The 23,441-nt window shown below is 44.5% G+C and overlaps 1 protein-coding gene and 1 long non-coding RNA gene across 4 annotated transcripts; both read right to left on the bottom strand.

Moving 5' to 3' along the window:
• Positions 1–1,783: 1,783 nt before the first annotated feature.
• On the bottom strand, positions 1,784–16,581 carry pisd (phosphatidylserine decarboxylase). Of its 3 annotated transcripts, XM_047373291.1 has the most exons (11): positions 16,498–16,581; positions 13,059–13,102; positions 12,842–12,978; positions 9,236–9,537; positions 7,953–8,088; positions 7,460–7,594; positions 7,274–7,375; positions 6,005–6,128; positions 5,750–5,896; positions 5,500–5,660; positions 1,784–3,778 (listed from the first exon to the last, which is right to left on the bottom strand). In XM_047373291.1, the coding sequence occupies exons 1-11, from the start codon at positions 16,551–16,553 to the stop codon at positions 3,533–3,535; spliced, it is 1,590 nt and encodes a 529-aa protein (XP_047229247.1). In that variant the 5' UTR covers positions 16,554–16,581; the 3' UTR covers positions 1,784–3,532. The 3 variants fall into 3 exon arrangements, with proteins under 3 accessions (XP_047229247.1, XP_047229248.1, XP_047229250.1); XM_047373292.1 differs by lacking the exons at positions 7,953–8,088; positions 9,236–9,537; XM_047373294.1 differs by lacking the exons at positions 12,842–12,978; positions 13,059–13,102; positions 16,498–16,581 and having other exon boundaries at positions 9,376–9,532.
• On the bottom strand, positions 4,395–5,492 carry LOC124872881. The gene is made up of 2 exons (XR_007039376.1): positions 5,059–5,492; positions 4,395–4,948 (listed from the first exon to the last, which is right to left on the bottom strand). It is a non-coding gene; the product is annotated as an uncharacterized LOC124872881 (long non-coding RNA).
• Positions 16,582–23,441: the final 6,860 nt, after the last annotated feature.

The following is a 23,441-nucleotide window of genomic DNA, read 5'->3' on the forward strand; positions in this document are numbered from 1 at the left end:
GTCTGATATGACGGGGCGTCCCAAGTCTGACGTCACAAGACACTATATAGGAAGGCGCCCATTTTGAGGGCTCGCCTTCAGCTGGAGACCGTGACGCGGTGACCACGCAACTGAAGCATCGTCTGGAGAAGAGTCCTGAGTGGATTTCATTTATTCTCCTTCGTTGGCCAACAAAAAATTCATAACTGAGGTTTCTGGAATGAGAAGGCCAGAAATGTCACTTTGCCGATCGAAGACGTGAGTTTAACACGTAACTAAAAAAACACGGAGTTTCAAGGAGACGAATCGCCACCGTTGTTTTATCCTAGTCGACTGTGATGGTCAGATCATATTTTCCCTTTCGCCAAGGAGGCCAGAGGACGAAGATTGACCACTTTTCCTGAAGTTAACTGTGGACGCACAGTAACTTCCAACATCCACCCCATTCTTTTTCAACCCCGCTCAGAAGGAAGACGGCGACAAAGTAAAACACATCGTTTTATTAATTGTTTTTACATTTCTTTATTAGGAATAGCCGGGCAGGATAGAGGAGATTTTTAGTGTGATTAGTCGCCATTAAAGTCTAATGTGTTCTGAGTGTATGTGCATGCCATTGTTGGTACTTTCGGAGACCGCCGTGTCTCGCAAGTGTACTGTGCAAACACCTGTGCGCAGGTGTGCTGTGAAACTGAACTGTTATAATAACCTCATTGTGAAATTCACCACTTTCTTTGTCTTCAATTTTACTGCTTGCTAGCTTGCCGCCAAAAGTTTTATAACCCTTTGTCTGCTCACCTCGCAGAGTTGGGGGAGGTTTTATGACTGAGTATAACTGAGTTACAGTTTGAGCTGCGACCCTCCTCCACTCACCACCACAGCCCTTTCGTCATATTATCATTTTTGCCATAACTGCTGGTTGATCCCATACTGCTGTTTTGCTTTATTTTGTATAGTTAGATATTTTACCCTTTGGTGTAGAACTTTGCATGTTTGAGTAGGTGAAGATTATTAAATCAGAAGAACGGATTGTATCAGGCTGTGATTTAATAAATATTCACATAGATAAAGAGAAGGCGTTTCTGGGTTATTTTGTGCAAGAGTGATTTGTCAGCCAAGATAAGGTTAAACGTTCCACACATTTCGGCAGAAACGGTCGATTAAACAGTGACATCTCTGGTAATAGTTATTAATTATTACTGAGTATTTAACGGTTGTAATTATCGAAGGCATTGAGCCACAATTACAACACCAGAAGACATCTCTGGTCTCGATTCATAAATGAGGATTTTGGTTAAGAAATAAATTTTGTTAAATTATGATTTTTAATTATAATTATTGATAAAGATTAATTAATCAATAATCATAAATCTAAAACCAACAATCACAATTTCATTGTATACTATCTAAACATGGAGGACTTTGGTTAGAAATGATAAATTATGATTGTTAAATTATAATTTTTAATAATCAAATCTAAGTTTGTCAGAGAAGAAACTTTTCTCTGGAAAACATATCTGTGAATCTGCCTCCCATTACACTCATGGTACCAGTTTAACCTTCAGACTGGAACCCCTGAAGACAGCTGTGCTTAGCTGGATTAGTTCAACCTGGTTGGACTTAACTGATCCTTTCAGTCTAAAAAGCAGAACGTAACTTAGATCAAGCCACAAGTTACAATGGCGGGTTTGCTATATGAACAGTAGAACAGCTTTTATTTCTACAACTGACCTGTCAGGAGCAACACTTACCGCTCTCAGTGAAAAGGAACTGTCTGTCAGAAACCACCGAAGCCAAGAGACAAACCTTAGGTTAAAGCAGCTGTTTTATTAAAATAGAAATTACTGGCAATGAAGAGTTACATGACTGGCTAGGTTAGAGAAACCCTGTCCCCAACTTGTTCCCACATGCTGCATATTTCAAGGATCTCGAAGATACACAGAACCTGCCAAATATCAGGGAGACCAGGTCACCCTACTGTAGCCCAGCGCCAAGCACCAGGTGGTGGAGCCTTGGCTCCTGAGGCTCGGCAAGACTCAACCCAAAAAAGCAACAGGTATCCCACTTTGAGGGCACAGCACCTGCAGGTAGAATCGTCAAGGTCATATGGCTTAGACAGGCAGATTCCCAGCATCATAATCTGGCTTTGGAGACATACAATATCCCAGCAGAGAATGAGCCAGAGATGGTGTGAGGTTGAGTGATGCTAACTACATATAGTTGGACACTCACCTCTGTACACAGCTGTGACTCCTGTCATCGAATAATCCAAGGAGTTGTGAAAATCTCAGTGTTGGAGATTTCCTTTGTAGGTGAGAGTCCCCTCTGTTTGGATCCAAGTCTCTGGAGGGAAGGTTCTGACTGTTGGCAGAACACCAGTGAATATTGCCATCTGGATGATCTCCAAAGATGAGTGCTATCTGGGGTTTATATTTTGTTAGACCCTTATGTGTATAACTATGGTGTTACCTTGAGTGACTAACAGCCTTCCCAATCATATCTGAACTGTTTTTTTCAGAGGGTGTCCAAAGTTGGTCCATGAAAGCTGGTGTCCTGCTGGTTTTAGATGTTTAGCTGCTTCAGCACACCTGGTTTCCATTTATGGCTGAGTACCAGACTTTTGTTTTTACCTAAATAAGGTGTTTTAAAGCAAGGAAATATCTAAAACATACAGGACACCGACCCTCTGGGACCGACTTTGGACACTCCTGATATAATTAGATGTGCAGCACAGCAGTCAATAGATCGCCATCTAGTGGTGGTGGGAGAGGCTTCCTTTTACTACTTTCCATCCCAACCAACTGTGAAGAACAGTCCCCGCATTGCAGGTATCAGCCTGCTGGTCACATGGTGGCTTCGCCCTGCAGGTTTCAGTCTGAAGAAAGCCGCTCTATGTTCTGCAAAAACCCAGCCTTACAGGCGACACTGTGGGATTAAACACACTAACGGTGCAGAGCTCTACTGTTTCATGTGAGGGTCAACGTCTTCCTGTGAACTTTAACCAGAACTATTTATTAGTTATTCTGCCGACAAGAGATTCTTGAAACTCTTCTGGTTCTGATGTTTCAGCAGATTCATTTTGAATTCAAGTCTGTAATTAATTAATTTTTGTTTTGTTTCAAAGATTTGGAGATTCAAAGACAGATCTGCTCAAAGTATAAATGTATTCTTTACACTTACATAATTTACCCAAATAAACAAAGTCACAAAGTTTATAGCTATCAGCCCATCAATCAGAGGTTCACTGATGATGTCACAGTGCTTTCTACCAATCAGTTGCTTCAAACTGATGACAAGACGGCTAAAGGTTTCTGAATTAAAAACATTTGGCCATTTGGTGGCGCTGTGTATCAGAGAGAGACAGAACATACATTCAGAGGAAGAGAAAGAGTTTTTGGCACAAAGCATCCTGGGAGTTTGAGTCCATGTCATGTCTTTTGTTTTAAATGTCCTCCATAATGCTTCATCCTCTGAGTCTGCAGATAATTAAAGAACTCCAACAATGCACTGCACTGCACTGTTTGTCAGACCACACCCCTTAGCTTTTAGTAGCCAATCAAAGGCTGCCAAGACCCTCTCCCATTCTGATCCGCTGTCCAGGCTGCAGGCTGAAGGTGAAATCTCTGGGAGCTTCGAACAGCAGAACGATGGTGGAGCCCAGGTTAAACTCCCCCACTGGCTCTCCTTTGTGCAAAGCCACACCCCCTTTCCCTGCAGCCGGCTTCACCTGGTCACCCATGGCAACGTAGCTGCGATCGTGAAATGAGCCTTTACTGTAGCGAGGAGTGTTTGTTCGTAGCTCCTGGGGAAGCAAACAAAAGTGTTTACAAACAAACTAACAGACAAAGACAACAAACAACCAAGCATTCATTGACAACAACCAGAGGGACGTTCCGCAGCTGCTTAGGCAACCAGCATGTTGCTGCTCTACAGTCTGCTGCCTGTGTCCTGGGACTTTTCATGACTATAAATAAGAACCAGCAGGCAGTAACTCAGACTTATCCTTGGTTGACCAGGCCCCCGTTTCAGAAAGCAGGGTTGACAAGCTCTGAGTAGAAGCAGAATTGAAGGCAGATAACACGATTCACCATGGCAACATCAGAAAATAAGAAGCCACCATCTCCTCCCACTAATCTGCATTAAATATGTCCACACAGGCGACTGTGGCTCAGTGGGAAGAGTAGTTGTCTTACAATCAGAAGGGTCTGGGTTCGATTCCAGCTTCCTCCTGCCATATGTCAATGTTCCCCTGGGCAAGGCACTTAACCTCAAGTTGCGTATCGGTGTATGAATGTGTGAGCGTTAGTGAGTGCGATTGGGTGAATGTGGCGTATGTGGGTGATGTGGAGTGTAAAGCGCTTTGAGCAGTCTGTATGACTGGAAAAGCGCTATATAAGTTCAGTCCATTTACCATTTAGAGTCCTTCTAAAAGGTGCTAAATTGTATCTCCGTTATCCCAGCTGCTCATGCTAACGCTAAAGCTCTGCTAATGCTAAGACAACAGCTGCCACTAGTTCTGTTGTGTTGACCACAGTTTGTTGTGTTCTGATTGTGGCCAATCGCAGCACGCCGCCGCCAGCACTCAGTCACACATTCATATTTGGATTAGTGGTATTTAAAGGGACACGTAGGCGTTATTTTTATTATTGTTAGCTGACCTGCTAATTCTGCATGAGATGTCAGCACTCCTGCTGTGAGGGCGAGCAAACTGTGAGTCTTACAACGTTTTTCGCCATCATCTCAGTAGTCCATTACTCCCTGTAATGGCTAGTGAACATAACATTAGGAATCAATTGTCCAAAAGGTTGTCGATTTCTAATTCTGCAAATAATTCTTGAAATATAATTGTATTAAAATTATTTATTTTCCCCTCTGCTCTGCATTGTGAACTGGTTGTTGAACACCGGGTAGGTCCATCAGCCTGGATGGACCAAGACATTCCCACTGGTGAAGTCAACCTAAAATCCAGCAGCTAGAAAACAAAAGGACAAACTGCAGGTCACAGGCGGCTGGATTTCAGAAATGCTGCAGGACAGGTTAGTAACACCATAGTGAACAGTGTGAAAGCCCTCAGAGTCTCACCTATTGAGGTAAATACGGAGCTAAACATCAGTCCACTAAACAAAGAGATTCGGCCAGCCTTATATCCCAGTCTGAGAGCTGCAATGCCCCCTTCCAGTTTACTTCCCCATGAAAACATGGAAGAGCTGATCGTCAGCCGACAGAAAAAAAGGCATCACAGGAAGTTAAACTACTAGAAACACAGAAGACACAGAGAGCTGGAACTCAGGAAGACGTCCAGAATCCAGGAGGTGGATCTACAGAGAACTCTGTGTGCTGGTTTTTATGGACAAATTCCCGGGTCTAAGACTGACCGGGTGAACGCTTATATTCTCAGTATCTGCAGTGCTTCTAATGTTTGAGTGGATGTTTGTTGATAAAAAAAAATATTGTTGAGTTTCCTGAGAACCTTATCAGCTCTCTGGCTTCCTTAGTACACAGATGAAGACCAACAGGACTCACCTGATCAAAGTAGACCCTGATGGAGCCCACGTTAGTAGCTCCCACCGCTGTTAAAGAGAAGAAGCCATGCTGCCATTGGCCACGGAGCACCACCCTCTCATTAAGGCAAAAGAGCTCTTTAACCCAGCGAGCCACACCTGGGTTCACTGACATTAACGAGCCTAACGAGGACAGACAGTAGTGGCAGGAGTGAAGAGCCGGCACAAGAATGGGAAGGGGAATAAGAAAGGTGACCCATCACCACGCTCACCTGGGAAATGACGTCGCAGCTCCACTTTCCAGTCGGTCGGGGAGTGGAAGCAGTGGTAGTCACCTGGAGCCAGGTAGACCACCACATGGAACAGATCGCTGTCAGGAGACAATAAGAGGCGGTCCTGGAAGGAGGATGAGGACAAGTCTGAAACACAGAACCGCTTTGTTAGCGGGTTATGGTAACACACACTACCCTCCAGCAGCTCAGCTTCCAAAACCTTACAGAGTTCTGATTGGGCAGTGATGGTCTTACCTTTGCTTTGCTTTGTCTGTGGACCCAAGAAGTTCTCCAGACTGTAGGTAACTCCCTTCACCTGTTCCACCTCAGAGTTCTTCACTCGACCAAAATGAAGGATCTTCCCATCAGCTGGAGAGGTCTGGAACCGAACCAACACAAAATGACCAGGTGACCCACTAATGTCAGAAGTGCAAATCAAAATTCTGCTTCAACCATCTTAACCAACCATAACAGCCCAGTCTGAGACCTCTTCTACATCGTAGTCATCCAAGGAGGTTTTCACACTTTGTTACAAGACCCAGTTCTACATCCCAGTCGTCCAAGGCAGTTCTACACTTGTGAGCCAGACCTGGTTCTGCATCTACGTCTAATGCCCCTTTTCCACTCGGCCCACTTTGTGAGCATTTCCATTACTGTTTTTTTGTGCCAGTACCCAGTTTTTTGGTCCCTGCTAGTAGTGCAGGGAGAAGTTAATAAAACTCAAGAATGACTAGATTAATATAAAGGACCACAATGGCCAGAGCGGGTCAAACCCAAATATAATTTATTTACTAATCATAAACCAGCCTGAAGGCTGAAAGATAAAGGACACATCAGCTTTCTGAATTACTCGCAGGTAGGGGGCGCTGTAGTTAACATCCTAAACCAGCTGATCACACATAAAATCAGACACACAAACATTTCCCCCAAAACACTCAGAACAAACCACCATAAAACAGCGGGTTTGGTTCTGATATTTATTGACGGTCCTTCAGAGAACCAGCGTCTACAGGAGGAGGGAGCAGACAGAGAGCAGCTGCCCGTAATCAGACTGCCTTCATCGGGTCAAACTGGAGGAAGACCTGCTGAATCCATGGAGCACGAAGATCCAACCTAAAACTAACTTCACCACGGTCAGAAGTCCGTGGTTCTGGTCTTTAAGGTCCTGGTCCTCGTTATTACCATGGATGAGACAAGAACCTCCTCATGAAGCCCAAAATGTTCTTCAGGCAAACTTTGGACCTTCACCATCCAGACAGCAGCGTCTCTCCTCTCTGCTTCTCCTAAAATCTGTTATGGAGGTCCAGCTTAATAAGGAACATGAAAATCATTGTAGCTCTATTTTGTATAATCATTCCATCCTGGAAAAAGAGAGCTTGAGATAAATAATAAAACCCCCAAATTCAAACCAGACCTATCCTAAACCTAAATTAATCTGACATTCATGCCAATGAGTAGATTGAAACTGGACTGGAACCAGTTCTACGTCTGGCTCACAGTGTCAGTCCAGTAGGTGAAACTTACCAGGCAGGAAGCAGCACAGACTGGTCGAACTGCAGGTTTGAGACGTCGACGGAAAAATTCCCCCAGATTTTTGTAATGATGTAAATCCTCAACTGCTGCCTCCTAGTGGACAAAGAGAGGAATAACACACAGTTAAAAATAAACAGAGGAAACAGCACCGGTCTGCTTCTGGTTCTGGGTCCAGACCTGCATGTTGACCCCAAATGTCCATATATACAAGGAGTAGATGGGTTTACGAAGCCAGATGGGGAGATCCAACCTGTTCAGACGGCCCCAGGTTCGAGAGACGAGGCGGGTTGGGACAGTGCGATACAATGCCACCTGCAGGAAGAAACAAAAACTACAGCTTCATATTTTTCTTATTTTCAGAGGTGACAGAGAGGAAGAGTCATATCAGCGAGATCGGTTCTGACATTATGAAAGGTCAGTTAGTCTCAGTTAGGTTCTGATAGCTCTCACTGAGATTTTTTGGGTGAGAAGTTCTGGTTCTGGCAGCTAAAACAATCAGCTTGCAGGAAACTGATTGATTGATTACCCCAGTTATTGATCACAGAGGAGCAGACAGACAGCAGGAGGAAGTAGGATGTCAAACCAGGGAAAACCCAAGATGTACAAATGTGGTGACTCTTCTCCCATTTTCTCATCATCTAATCAGAAGTCCCCTCACAGCTGCTCTTACCCGATTGGCCAGGGCATTGACAGACAGGATGAAGCCGAGGAAAGCAAATGGCCTGCGGTGCCAGGTGGCAGGGCGACAGACGCCATTACTGAGCACGCTCAGACGGTGACGCAGGGCCAAACGAGGCACCCGAAGCCTGATATGAAGGGGCGGAGAAAGAAGGGGACACAGTGGTCAGCTGACAGCAAGACAACAAACTGAAAATGAAAACTAAAATTAGAAACAATTGTGGAGAAGGCGGGGCTTCAATGTGCTGCGAGCAGAAGGAGGTGGAGTCATTTATCAGACAGCTGTCTGACACTACGGAGCAGCAAGAGGGTCAAAATTCAGAGCAGGGAGGAGATCTTGGAGCAGCTAATTGTCTAATTAATAACTAACCAGTTGACTAATTAAAAAACTGACTAAATATCTGAGTAGCCCCCTCCTCTGGCCCCCAGGGTGGTTCAGCAGGTTCTGGGTGCATCTTTGCCATATGAAACCTGATTGATCTGACTGTCTCAGGAACAGGCTTCTGCAGAACTTGCTGATGCAGCCGTTTAAATCAGGGACACATCTAGAACCTTGACAGTGGGCTCAGAGGACCAGCAATGGGGCTCTGTGAACTACAGACTGAATAACTGGGTTAGAGGGCTATCAGAGGATCAGATTCAGTCTCCATGGCAACCACACCTACAATCTGCTCTAATCTGGTCTTCACCTCCACATAATCTCTCTCTGTGTTTGTCGTACTGTCTCTTAGTCAGGTCCACTGTCTCTCGTCCCAGACCCGGCTGACATTTCTCTCTGTTTGATCTAATGTCTTTCGATACCAAACTGATTTTATCTTCAGTCAAAAACATTCATCGATTTTCACACCAAACTGATCTGTTCTGCTTTATTTATTCATGTTCCTGCAGGCTGAGCTGCTTCAGTTCCTGACTCCGGTTTCTGACTCCTGGGTCAGATCAGAATGACTGTTTGAGTGAAGCAGAGAAGAACTGATTACAGGTTCAGTGGACTTCAGTCTGAAGCCTGAACTTTAAACAGCAGCTGCTGAAACCGTTTGAAGTTGAACAGAAGGCAGCTTTAGGTTAATTGAAGCTGAGTTTGGACCTCAGAGTGCAGCTGGATCAGGTCTGACCAGAGGTATATTAGTTAAAGATACTTGGAAACATTTGAACAGATTGAGACCCTAGCGCCCAGGTAAACTGCAGCCTTCGAGATAACCTGAGACATTACATGTAAGACCCAGTCTGAATCTGAGAGGCTATCATAGCTCCTGTTCTTCGTCTCTGCTCTCCCACCTTAAGCGTCCAGTAGCTCTGTTCCTCAACCTCCTTCCACCACCTCCTCCTCCTCCTGTGTCTCGCTGGCTCTCGCCCTGCCACCGCCTCACCTGCCGCAGGGGGCTTCGGTCCTGCCGAGGTGGGCAGAAAAACCTCACCATGAACGAGCGCCACGCGTCGAGGACGGCACCGGGAGCTGAGCAGGCCGACGACACATGATCACACTGAGAATGAAAGCACGCAGCAGGAGAAGAGGAAGAGGTGACAGATGGCGAGGTGTTAATGCAGACAGGCCCCGCCCCCCTGGCCACGATCTGAGTCTAGAAATAGCAGACAGATCAGAGTCCAGAAGACAATGGGCTGATGGAAAAATCCAAATCAATCATCATGATTGGTCCGTCAGACTGCTGAGTCATCACTCTGATAATCAACGCACACAGTAATCAATGATCAGCTGGAACCTGTCCAACCAGAGCCTGCACCTGAACTGCCTGGTTACTGATTCGCCAATCACATCAGGCTATCTGGTAACTGACCAATCAGGAGGCAGGGCAGCTGTAAGGAGAGGAGGCAGGACCATGTGACTGGTCACTGTGACATCACTGTCAACTTTCACCCAGAGAACCAATCAGAGTGAGCTCATTCACCTGTGTGATGTCACTGACTGGGTTCACAGAGTTGGTTAATTCTGTTCCATTACATAAACCGTTCTGCACGTGCTCAGAAGGCTGCAGAGAGATCAGGTGTAATCAGGTGAAATAAGGCAGCTGCTAATCGGTCCTGAATCATAGCTGCTCAGCTGGATATTGGTCGGTTCTGAGGAGCTGTACCGGCTGGTTCATCAGATTATGTGCTGATTATGATCAATTCATGCTGCTGAGTCAGCACAATGTGAAGTTGGAGTCTGTCTAAAGAGAGCTAGAGCAGGAGGCTGGTGTCTGCAGTTAAACTGGTGCAAACACAACGGAAACAGTTGGGTGACCATGGTAACAACACGTGTGAGGTCTGCATCCGACTGATTTTAAAATGTTTACAGGTCCTTCTCAAAATATTAGCATATTGTGATAAAGTTCATTATTTTCCATAATGTCATGATGAAAATTTAACATTCATATATTTTAGATTCATTGCACACTAACTGAAATATTTCAGGTCTTTTATTGTCTTAATACGGATGATTTTGGCATACAGCTCATGAAAACCCAAAATTCCTATCTCACAAAATTAGCATATCATTAAAAGGGTCTCTAAACGAGCTATGAACCTAATCATCTGAATCAACGAGTTAACTCTAAACACCTGCAAAAGATTCCTGAGGCCTTTAAAACTCCCAGCCTGGTTCATCACTCAAAACCCCAATCATGGGTAAGACTGCCGACCTGACTGCTGTCCAGAAGGCCACTATTGACACCCTCAAGCAAGAGGGTAAGACACAGAAAGACATTTCTGAACGAATAGTCTGTTCCTAGAGTGCTGTATCAAGGCACCTCAGTGGGAAGTCTGTGGGAAGGAAAAAGTGTGGCAGAAAACGCTGCACAACGAGAAGAGGTGACCGGACCCTGAGGATGATTGTGGAGAAGGGCCGATTCCAGACCTTGGGGGACCTGCGGAAGCAGTGGACTGAGTCTGGAGTAGAAACATCCAGAGCCACCGTGCACAGGCGTGTGCAGGAAATGGGCTACAGGTGCCGCATTCCCCAGGTCAAGCCAGTTTTGAACCAGAAACAGCAGCAGAAGCACCTGACCTGGGCTACAGAGAAGCAGCACTGGACTGTTACTCAGTGGTCCAAAGTACTTTTTTCGGATGAAAGCAAATTCTGCATGTCATTCGGAAATCAAGGTGCCAGAGTCTGGAGGAAGACTGGGGAGAAGGAAATGCCAAAATGCCAGAAGTCCAGTGTCAAGTACCCACAGTCAGTGATGGTCTGGGGTGCCGTGTCAGCTGCTGGTGTTGGTCCACTGTGTTTTATCAAGGGCAGGGTCAATGCAGCTAGCTATCAGGAGATTTTGGAGCACTTCATGCTTCCATCTGCTGAAAAGCTTTATGGAGATGAAGATTTCATTTTTCAGCACGACCTGGCACCTGCTCACAGTGCCAAAACCACTGGTAAATGGTTTACTGACCATGGTATCACTGTGCTCAATTGGCCTGCCAACTCTCCTGACCTGAACCCCATAGAGAATCTGTGGGATATTGTGAAGAGAACGTTGAGAGACTCAAGACCCAACACTCTGGATGAGCTAAAGGCCGCTATCGAAGCATCCTGGGCCTCCATAAGACCTCAGCAGTGCCACAGGCTGATTGCCTCCATGCCACGCCGCATTGAAGCAGTCATTTCTGCCAAAGGATTCCCGACCAAGTATTGAGTGCATAACTGTACATGATTATTTGAAGGTTGACGTTTTTTGTATTAAAAACACTTTTCTTTTATTGGTCGGATGAAATATGCTAATTTTGTGAGATAGGAATTTTGGGTTTTCATGAGCTGTATGCCAAAATCATCCGTATTAAGACAATAAAAGACCTGAAATATTTCAGTTAGTGTGCAATGAATCTAAAATATATGAATGTTAAATTTTCATCATGACATTATGGAAAATAATTAACTTTATCACAATTTGCTAATATTTTGAGAAGGACCTGTACATACATCAGGAAACATTGTAACTTCTGCCTGCTGTGGGTCTGTCTTCATTCTGGGAGCTTCAGGCAGAGACCAGAGTGAAGCGTGACCAGAACCGAGCCTTAGGTTCTTCCCCTTGGTGATAGCTGAACAGGCCGGGCCAGCCAGTCCGCCCCTGGGCCCAGGTGTCAGGAGTAACATAAACCCTGTTTTAATAAATCAGTTCAGAACTTCTAGCATTAAGGCCAGAATCCTGTTAAAAACCATCTGACAGCATGGAGACCTTTAGAGAACAGTAGGTGTGCCAGTCCACCCTATAATGCTCAGTTCCCACACTGCTTATAGATCTATGTTTAGGGAGAGTGCACATTTCTATGTATCATTACAACAGCCATTTTCTCAGCTTTAATTTTAGTCATATATCTTATAAAAATCAGAAAAGAAATAAGGCGCTATGACCGTTTTAGTGGCAGATGGATGATCATCCCGCGTCAGAACAGCATGATTATGTTGACATGACTTGATGCATAGGAATGGCGCCTGCATGTGCAACAGTCACTATCAATAGTGACTAATAGGCTATGTCCAGTCCAGTTACATATATCCATGGATTCACCTTTAATAACAAACCTACACAGACTATTAATCTTTGGGCCACACCTTCTTAACTCATCTACCTGAGACATAAGCTCCTCCCACCATGCCCTGATTTATCATTTCAAGAAAGATACGCTGAAGTAGCTCCACCCCCTGCGTGAGAAGGCATAGGAGACTGCATGCCTCCGCCACCCAGCCTAGGGTCACTGGTGCCACAGAAAAAGAAATCGACCAAACTTTAACGGATTGTTCCTGGGGATGAGACCTCTGGTGAGAAATGTTGAAGAATTCATCTGTAACCTTTTTCATAAGGTTGCTAACACACACACACACACACACACACACACAAACAAGCTCCTTGGCAGGGATTATAAGTAAGCGTAAGCAAGTGTTTCTTTTGTCACCTGTGTGGGCGTGGCTAAATGGGGTGCAGCCTCTTTATCCTGTTGGCCCCACCTCTTGTACTGCTGGTAACCAAGGTAACACCCTCCTGTGACAATGAGAAGTGGAAATGGCCGGGGACGGGGCAGGAGGCGAAGACCTGAAGAGGCAGAGGAAGCTGATTGGTTGACAGATCAGTTGACACCATCATCTACCTGCTGCAGGGGTGCAGGGACTCACCGGTGCTCAGGCTGCGGTGCTGGCTGCAGCTCGGCAATGACATTCTGAAACACAAAGAGGTCATTAAAAATCATGATATGGGTCAGCTGATCACATGATCACGGGTGGACTCTGATCCTGCAGCGGTTTATGGACGGATTTGTTCTTCAGCCTGTGACTCGTGTTCACAGGTTCACCATAAACTGTCTGGGTGCCGAACTCTGATCTTTGCATTCTTCAAAGGTGGGCTCTAACACTAAGATAATTGAGTCTTGACGTTTGTTTGTCAGTTCTGAAAATCAAATGTATCTGTATTAAAACAAGGAGGTATTGACCCCTACTGCCCCCCAGTGGCCACAGCTAGTGCAGCTAAGAGGCTGCAGCTGGCTGTGATGGAACATCAGGTTGATGAAGAGGAACGTCAATAATGTGACGTCTCAATGTGTCTCATGTGATGGTGAGATATATCTCTTGTTTGTCTGTACAAACTCGGCAATAAAGCTGATTCTGAACATTAATTGGTTGAAACATCTAAAAAAATATCCCAACTATAGGTGCTTTAAACTTCACCTTATTGTGTAAATATGATAAAGTTCCTATTAAAATGGCTGCTTTTCTTTGCCTGGACCTTCTTGTCATGAACGTTCATCCATAAACAGAACTTCTCTCCCCACAGCTGTCTTATATGGAACAAGGACATTTTATATATGCAGATACAAATCAATTTTTATAGAATAATGGTTTCATAATAATATTATTCATGTGGCTCAGTTATTAAACAAAGATGGTAAACTCTTCTCATATCAAGAGTTACTATCAGAATTTATTCTTCCTGTTTTTCCTGGAGATTATGCTTAGGTTTTTAGGGCCATACCATCTGGAATCTGCCTGTGGTTCTGGTCCCGTCCCAATCCAAACCCTGAACAGTTTTGTTTATTGTCACCAACAGATACCGCTGCAGGTAAAATAGGTTTCTCCAACAATTTCAGGAATAACAATAAAGAGCACTGTATCGGCTCCTTATGTTGTTTCCTGCTGGGGAACATCAGCTGGAAGGAAGCCTGGTGCCTGCCTAATTGATATTTAATAACTCAAACAATTAAAGACATTTTATTTAAATTAATTCACCACATTTATCCTGCTGAAGTATAGAGCCAGAAGCATTATAAATAGAATATTGATGGGAACTGCGGCACCTGTTGCGATTATCTTGAAACATCGGTCCATCAGTTTTGTTCAATCCTTCTGGCGTGAAATCTGGAACTGGATTTTAAAACAACCTGAAGATTTTATTTTATTCTGAAAGAATGTAATGTTATAGAAAACTGTAGAGACCTCCTAAAGAAGCACGATAAGTCTCATTTAATGGATCTAATTATTATCAGTTTTACATTCATGAGTGTGAATTTGGACCAGTGGTGTGTGCAGTGTGCCAACGCCTCCAAGCGTGTGTCAAGTAATCCAGGCAGATTTTTTGTGAAGCGCATACCGAGGCTTGGGTCAATGACGTATGCAGTGACCTTTGAGGCCTCAAGGGCCGGCCGTGACTCATTCAGGAACTGGTTCGCCGTTTTTCAGGTGATCCGAAGTACAAGGGTCAGCAGAACGCTGCTGAAGAGTCTGCGCTTTCGCCTCTGTTGTTTGGGTTCGATTTCCAGTTAAGGAATCCAGTTTTATACGTCTATATCGGAAAAGAAAGTTTTAATCTCAATAAAGATTCACCTGGTTAAATAAAGAGTGGTATTATCAGCATTAAAGTCATACGTTACTAAAGCAAATTCACATCACAACCGTCTCCCATCCAGGAGGAGTCGCTGACTCGATGCAATCTGCTGGGTTTCCTTAGATAGAAAACATTTTTAACAATTTTAATAATAAACTGAATCCGACTGAACTGTTTGATAATTAGGATTAATTGGAATCACTGGGAACCTGTATGATTTGATTAATTTGACTTTGTGAAGTGCCTTGAGACGACATGTTGTGAAATGGCACCACAGAAATAAAAATAAACTGAATATTTGTTTCCACTTTTCCTTTTGATCCACTTATTTTATTATACAGACAGATTAAGATCATATTCAGACCATATTCAGAATTAATTGGCATCACAAACACCCTTAATTTATTTAGTCAATTTAAAGGTTCATGTCATCACAATGCCTGTTTTACATTTATTGTCCACTTGATGGCGCAGTAGAGCAAATGAAACATCTTGATGTCTCACGTCATAAGTCGATCAATTAGGTGGAAAGCCTCAGAGCTTCAAGAGGCTTCATCTCGCCATGACTAATTCAGAGGCACCAAACCAAGCATTACTGCTTTTAAAGTACATTCAATGTATTCAATCTTCAGAAGACAATTAAAACTGCAGAAGTTTGTATCAGGTTCAACTTCTTAATGTGGACAGCTATCGCCCCCTAGCGTTCAAACAGACAATCTTGCTTTAAACTGTTAACTACTTTGTACAGAACTAAAGAAACTATCTATCTATCCATTAAAAAAGAAAAAATAGAGAGACGTGAAAAAACAAAACAAAACAAATACTGGCGCAGTGATAAATAATCAACCAAAGATTGAATTTGAAATATTAATTTCTCTAATATTTTGATCAGTTATTAAATCAATCTTTTCTTTTTTGTTTGCATTTAATAACCCGTTATTTATTCTTATTCATTTCTGGATTTCTTCTCAATTATGGCAGGACTGGACCGAGCCTCACTCAGTCCGCAGACGGTACCACCATCTTTCTGCTCTAGTTCTTGAAATGAGCTTCTGGTTTTCATCTGAACCTCAAATGTTCCAGAACTTAATGTCTTTGTGATAAATCTGAAGTTCTCGAGTAGAAATGAAGCCAAACTTCCTGTTTCCAAACATCATAAAACCAGGAAAAGTTCAAATCAAATCGATCCTTAATATGGGTTTAGAAAGACACATTTTATCCTCCTGGATCTTCTGCTACATCCATGATCTAACAGAGGAACGGAACCATCTCATCTGTTAGATCATGGATCTAACAGATGAGAAGATCCATGATCTAACAGAGGAACGGAACCATCTCATCTATAAACACACTGAAGATCTGCTGACTCCACAGAACCAGGGACAGACCAGAACCTTGACAACCTTTATATCTCTACACCTGGAGACGCCAAGACCTGATTGCTTCTTTATTGAAGCATCTCCTGTCTGATTTAGAGAATGAATGATTGTTAGTTAGAACCGGACCGGACCGGACCGGACCCGTTTATATGAAGCGCAATTTTATAGCAGCTGCGAATCAGCCAGTTTCTTATTTAAGTTTAATAAATGAATACAGCTTCCTGTTCCTGTCAGCCTTACTTCCATACTGCAGGGGTCACCTGCCTGCTGCACCTCTCATCAAACATTCGGTTATCTACCTGTGTGACGTCATAGCCAGCACGTGCTTAATGAGCTCAGATGTTCCAGGTGAGTTTACCTGCTGCTGATCTTCAGAGCTCCGCTCCACAACCTCACTGCAACCGCCATCATCATCTACTTAGGATGTGACGTCAACAGATACTCCTTCTTCTTCCTCTGACGGGGGGTTGCGCAGGCGCAGTGCTGCTCTCTACCGGCCATTGGACTTCTTTATTTATTTAGATAAAAGAGAATAAATTAATTTAATAAAAAAATCTGCTATGAGTCTTTAAAGATCTAAAGGTTCTCCTGGATTTCCAGCTGGATCTGTTTCACAGCAGAACCTTCACTTAGAAAAGCAGAACCCAGAACGGAGCTGAGGATTTAAAAACAGAATCAGAATCTGATCTGATTGTGCACACAAACAAGGAATTTTTACACTTTGCTCACAGTGATAATGTTCTTTTAATATCTTTTATATGTAAACATATACACAAGTAACTTTACAGACAAGATAAAGTGGGATCAGTCCAAGTATGCGTGGGATGGTTCTGGAACTCCTGCGAGAAACAGCCTGGAGGAAGAAACTGTCTCTGTGGCAGCTGGTTTTAGTGTTGTCCGAGCTAGCGCCCCCTGTTGGCGGCCAGACGCCTCGGAGCTCCTCAGGTACTTGGTCCCCAGAAGCGATCAGACTCTATCTAAAGACTCTTAAAGGAACGACTCTCAACCAGTTTCTAACTTTTAGCTCTTTTAATCTAAATTAAGGAATGATTACAGAGATCAGCGCTGAGGCTCCCGTCTCGGACCGTCGCCATCTGTTAGAGGATGACGAAGAGCCTCGATAGAAATGTAGTTTTATATCTGGCTCTCCAATGTAATGGATGTTCCCTCCCTCAGTGATTATCAGTAGACTATGTGTCACCATTGTGGTGTCTATCTGGTAGATTGTGTAGTAGCTGGTGTCCATACTTAATTTAAGTGAGCTGTAGGTTTCTAATCAAACCAGTTACACCAGCTGCTCCACTATCAAACCCAATGCCCCAGCTTCAGGTCATTTATGACAAACCTTGGGCCGTTTATCCTTGTACTGTATGTTGATGAGCTTCTTATCCTATTGTAACAAAATGGAAACATTAGAACTTATATTTTATTTCACTATAGTGTAAATGGGAAAAACAGCTATGAGTCATATTAATAAAGGTTATTCCCAACAACCCCCCTGATGAGGTGTCATTTAAAGGCACCTCACTAATTTAGATCAGTTAACCCCCTAGGCACTGGGTAGTGGACCAGCTGCAACTGGGTACCCACCCCCCGAAACAATCATTCAACCGTGTATGTGTGTTAAACCTATATATGACCAGGGAATCTCCTTCCAGCTGTCACGTGGTTCCTCCCCCCGCACGGAGGAACGCCATCTCTCCGGTAGACCCCCTGGTTGTGTCTAAGCAACAGTTGATACACCTAGTGGAGACAAGTCTAACCCCATCAAACCTGTATGTGTATGAATTAGAGAAAAGAGAGAGAAAGGACTACAACCTGAAGCTCAGCAGAAAATCCTGTCTAACATCATGTGAATCAGTTAATGTAGACCCTAAGTGTTGATTGTCTTTGTCCATCTTCTCTGCCCTCTAAGCGACATTCATCCCTAAGCGTCCTTTCGCAGGTTCAGCTACCTGAAAAGGTTAGTCTTAAAATGGAATATAAAATCATATATTCATACCGGGCCGATTACACCCAATTGTAGGTAATTATCAACTACTATTACTATCATTAAAACAGGCCACATAGTGGCTTAATCATATGGATCTTAGTCAAAAATATTTCATTATTATAAAAAACAATATACATGTTTAGCACAATTAGAAAACTTTTTACTTTAAAGCAGCCTCCATTTATTACTTAACATGTCCTAAAAATCAACCTATGGAGGTGAACACATAACTAAAAATAACCTGCGAGGTCCTATTAATACTTTGATTCATGACATGTGCTTAACTAATTTCATTTAATCAATCTGTCATTAACTTATCTGGTACATCATTCATACCATTAAATCAAATATTCTGATTCCTTTAATATCAACATTATTTATTAAGTCACAGAAATCACTGTAAAGGATATCGGGTCAGAGGGCGGGCCCCCTTTTCACTTATGGGTTATCCTCAGTCAATCCAGTGAGCCTGATCACGGCCCCTTCTTTCTTACATCCTTGATTTGAGGGGCCCGACCCCTTAACTATTGGCATCTGATAGACGGTTGGCACTCCCGGACCCACTGAGTCCATGGAGCCCAGGGTTGTTGTCATGCACCTATGAGAGCTGGAATACACGTTGCACAACAGCAAACACAAACAACAGTCTATGAAGTGAATATATTCACCAGTTGGTTTCCCCATTTTCTAAACCACGTCTCAAACATGTTTGTGAATTGTTCATCGATTCCTGAGTGCGATTTTAATTCAATGCATAGTGATTGCAAGTCATTTAGGGCCTTCGTTAGAGATCCATCAGGTGCTGTAATTGTTGGAATAAAAGAACAACAAGCCTCTCCAAAAACACACAACCGTCTTCTTTTGCTAGGATTATATCCAAAGCTATTCTAATTTGACAAGAAATTATTTCAACATCCTGTTTCCACAGCCTTCAGCTGTCTCTCCTGTTTTGGCATGGCGTCATTTAAAAGATTAGAATCGGTTAAATCTTATTTGTCTGACAGATTCTAGTTTGTTCATGTAAATGATAAATCATCTTTAAACTCCAGGGTTAATTGTGGAGTACCACAGGGTTCAGTACTTGGTCCAATTCTCTTTACTATATATATGCTTCCAATAGGTCAAATTATCAGGCAGCATAGGATAAATTTTCACTGTTACGCTGATGATACTCAGCTTTACTTATCCATACATCCTGATGGACCCAACCAGTTAGATAGACTACAAGCATGTCTTGAAGACATAAAAACTTGGATGACTTAAAATTTTCTGCTTCTAAATTCAGACAAGACAGAAGTTGTCATCTTTGGACCAGAGTCTTTAAAAAAGAAACTGTTTAGTCAATCACTTAACCTGGATGGCATTAAATTGACCTCTGATAATAAAGTAAAAAACCTTGGTGTTAACTTTGACTAGGACATGTCATTTAAATCCCATATTAAACAGGTTTCTAGGATTTCCTTCTTTCATCTCCAGAACATTGGCAAAATTAGAAATATCCTGTCCAGGAGTGATGCTGAAAAACTAGTCCATGCATTTGTTACTTCAAGGCTGGACTATTGTAATTCTTTACTATCAGGATGTCCACAAAATGCAGTTAAAAGCCTTCAGCTGATTCAAAATGCTGCAGCAAGAGTTCTGATGAAAATTAAAAAGAGAGATCATATTTCTCCTATTTTAGCTTCCCTTCATTGGCTCCCTGTTAAATCCAGAATAGAATTTAAAATTCTCCTCCTCCCATATAAAGCCCTTAATGATCTAGCTCCATCATACATCAGAGATCTGATTGGTCCATATGTTCCTAACAGAGCACTTTGTTCTCAGACTGCAGGTTTACTGGTGGTTCCTAGAGTCTCTAGAAGTAGAATGGGAGGCAGATCCTTTAGTTATCAGGCTCCTCTCCTGTGGAACCAGCTCCAAGTTTTAGTCCATGAGGCAGACACCCTGTCTACTTTTAAGTCTAGGTTTAAAACTTTCCTTTTTGATAAAGCTTATAGTTAGAGTGGCTTAGGTTATCCTGAGCTATCTCTGTAGTTATGCTGCTATAGGCTTAGGCTGCTGGAGGACATAATGACCACTTTCATCATCTTCACTACATTCTCACACTACTCTCCAATTCTGCATTATTTGCTGTTATTTAAGTTTTTAACTTTGTTCTCTGGCCTGACTCTGTGTCAACCTGTGACACCTTTCTGGAGAGGGGCATCGTCCGAGCTTCTGCTGGCAACAACTTAATGCTCACCTTCTACAGATGATCCACATAGCCCTGTCTTTCAGTGTTTAACCCTTTCTCTCTCCTAGACATGGCAACTGACTGAGCTTCTACTGTAACTAACTCTATGTTCTCTCTTTCAGACTCTAACCTTGAAAACTGGATCAGAGTTTATCTGTTCTTTCTTTCTAGATGAAACGACTAAAGGAGCTACATCCATTAACATTTACTTTTCCTTCCCATAGAAAGTACTCCTGGATCAGTGCTTCTTTGTTCTCTTTGTGTCTCTGCTCTGTTCTCTCAAACCTCCAGTGGGAGAATTACCACTTAAAATTAGAAGGAACTAATTAACATTAAATTATTGGGTTAATTTAAGAGGTCATAGACAGGATCATCCAACCCAAAAAACAATAAAATCTTGCTGGGAAAAAGAGATAAAAGAAATTAAAAGTTTTGGTTGGATTGTGAATAAGAAAATAACAGAATATAAAATAGATCAAGTTAATATAACTCAAACAGTTCCATTATCAGTGATACAGCCTTGGATAATCCCAGATGCCATAGTAGATTTTACTTTGATGAAAAGGAGAAATGAGGATAAGGAATTTATTTTAAATTCACATATAGTACAGGATTATATCAATAAATATTATGGTTTTGTTCAAATTTATACAAATGCTTCTAAAAATATATTATATAACGTGGAGTAGCTTTCATAGTTCATTCGTTCGTTCGTCGTCTTCCGCTTATCCAGGACCGGGTCGCGGGGGCAGCAGACTCAGCAGAGACGCCCAGACGTCCCTCTCTCCAGACACCTCCTCCAGCTCCTCCAGGGGGAGCCCAAGGCGTTCCCAGGCCAGCCGAGAGACATAGTCCCTCCAGCGTGTCCTGGGCCGTCCCCTGGGCCTCCTCCCGGTGGGACGTGCCTGGAACACCTCCCGAGGAAGGCGTCCAGGAGGCATCCGGTATAGATGCCCGAGCCACCTCAACTGGCTCCTCTCAATGTGGAGGAGCAGCGGCTCTACTCCGAGCTCCTCCCGGATGGCCGAGCTCCTCACCCTATCTCTAAGGGAGTGCCTGGCCACCCTACGGAGGAAGCTCATTTCAGCTGCTTGTATCCGTGATCTCGTTCTTTCGGTCATGACCCAAAGTTCATGGCCATAGGTGAGGGTAGGAATGTAGACCGACCAGTAAATTGAGAGCTTTACTTTTCGGCTCAGCTCTCTCTTCACCACAACGGACCGGCACAGCGCCCCCATTACTGTGGCAGCTGCACCGATCCGTCTGTCGATCTCCCGCTCCATTCTTCCCTCACTGGTGAACAAGACCCCAAGATACTTGAACTCCTCCGCTTGAGGCAGGAACTCCCCTCCAACCTGAAGAGGACAAGCCACCCTTTTCCGGTCGAGTACCATGGCCTCGGACTTGGAGGAGCTGATCCTCATCCCAGCCGCTTCACTCTCGGCTGCGAACCGCCACAGCGCATGCTGTAGGTCTTGGCTAGAGGGGGCCAGCAGGACCACGTCATCCGCAAAAAGAAGAGACGAAATCCACTGGTCCCCAAACCAGACCCCCTCCGGCCCTTGGCTGCGTCTAGAAATCCTGTCCATAAAAGTTATGAACAGGACCGGCGACAAAGGGCAGCCCTGCCGGAGTCCAACATGCACTGGGAACAGGTCCGACATAGTGCCGGCAATGCGGACCAAACTCCTGCTCCGCTCGTACAGGGACCGGATGGCCCCTAATAAAGGGCCCCCGATTCCATACTCCTGGAGCACCCCCCACAGGGCATCACGAGGGACACAGTCGAATGCCTTCTCCGGGTCCACAAAACACATGTGAACCGGTTGGGCAAACTCCCATGAACCCTCGAGCACCCTGTAGAGGGTATAGAGCTGGTCCAGTGTTCCACGGCTGGGACGAAAACCACACTGTTCCTCCTGAAGCCGAGGTTCGACTATCGGTCGGACTCTCCTCTCCAATACCCTGGCGTAGGCCTTACCAGGGAGGCTGAGGAGTGTGATCCCCCTGTAGTTGGAACACACCCTCCGGTCCCCCTTCTTATAAAGGGGGACCACCACCCCAGTCTGCCAGTCCAGAGGCACTGTCCCCGACCACCACGCAATGTTGAAGAGGCGTGTCAACCATGACAGCCCTACAACATCCAGAGACTTGAGGTACTCAGGGCGGATCTCATCCACCCCCGAAGCCTTGCCACCGCGGAGCTTTTTAACCACCTCGGTGACTTCAGCCTGGGTGATGAAAGAGTCCAACCCCGAGTCCCCAGCCTCTGTTTCCACCACAGAATGCGTGATGGCAGGATTGAGGAGATCCTCGAAGTACTCCTTCCACCGCCCGATAATGTCCTCAGTCGAGGTCAGCAGTCTCCCGCCCCCACTATAAACAGTGTTGGCAAAGCACTGCTTCCCCCTCCTGAGGCGCCGGACGGTTTGCCAGAATCGCTTCGAAGCCAACCGGTAGTCCTTCTCCATGGCCTCACCGAACTCTTCCCAGGCCCGAGTTTTTGCCTCTGCCACAGCCCGGGCCGCAGCACGCTTGGCCTCACGGTACCCGTCAGCCGCCTCAGGAGTCCCACAAGCCAACCACAGCCGATAGGACTCCTTCTTCAGCTTAACAGCATCCCTTACTGCCGGTGTCCACCACCGGGTTCTGGGATTGCCGTCACGACAGGCACCGCAGACCTTACGGCCGCAGCTATGGGCAGCAGCATCGACAATAGATGCAGAGAACATGGTCCACTCAGACTCTATGTCTCCAACATCCCCCGGGATCTGGTCGAAGCTCTCCCGGAGGTGGGAGTTGAATACATCCCTGGCCGAGGGCTCCGCCAGGCGTTCCCAGCAGACCCTCACTATGCGCTTGGGCCTGCCGAGTCTGTCCGGCTTTCTCCTCCTCCAGCGGATCCAACTCACCACCAGGTGATGATCAGTGGACAGCTCAGCCCCTCTCTTCACCCGAGTGTCCAAAACATGCGGCCGAAGGTCTGATGATACGACAACAAAGTCGATCATCGACCTCCTGCCTAGGGTGTCCTGGTGCCAAGTGCACTGATGGACACCCTTATGTTTGAACATGG

This window comes from Girardinichthys multiradiatus, chromosome 8 (assembly GCF_021462225.1).
Source record: "Girardinichthys multiradiatus isolate DD_20200921_A chromosome 8, DD_fGirMul_XY1, whole genome shotgun sequence".
NCBI lineage: Eukaryota > Metazoa > Chordata > Actinopteri > Cyprinodontiformes > Goodeidae > Girardinichthys > Girardinichthys multiradiatus.

Bases quoted from the DNA above. Each gene is read 5' to 3' on its own strand.
- pisd (XM_047373291.1), bottom strand. From the start codon at position 16,553: ATGATGATGGCGGTTGCAGTGAGGTTGTGGAGCGGAGCTCTGAAGATC. The intron at 6,129-7,273 runs GTAAGTTTCACC...GTTCGGTTCCAG, and splicing joins TCTGTGCTGCTTCCTGCCTG to ACCTCTCCAGCTGATGGGAA. The intron at 5,661-5,749 runs GTGAGCGTGGTG...TGTCCTCGTTAG, and splicing joins GCTGCGACGTCATTTCCCAG to GCTCGTTAATGTCAGTGAAC.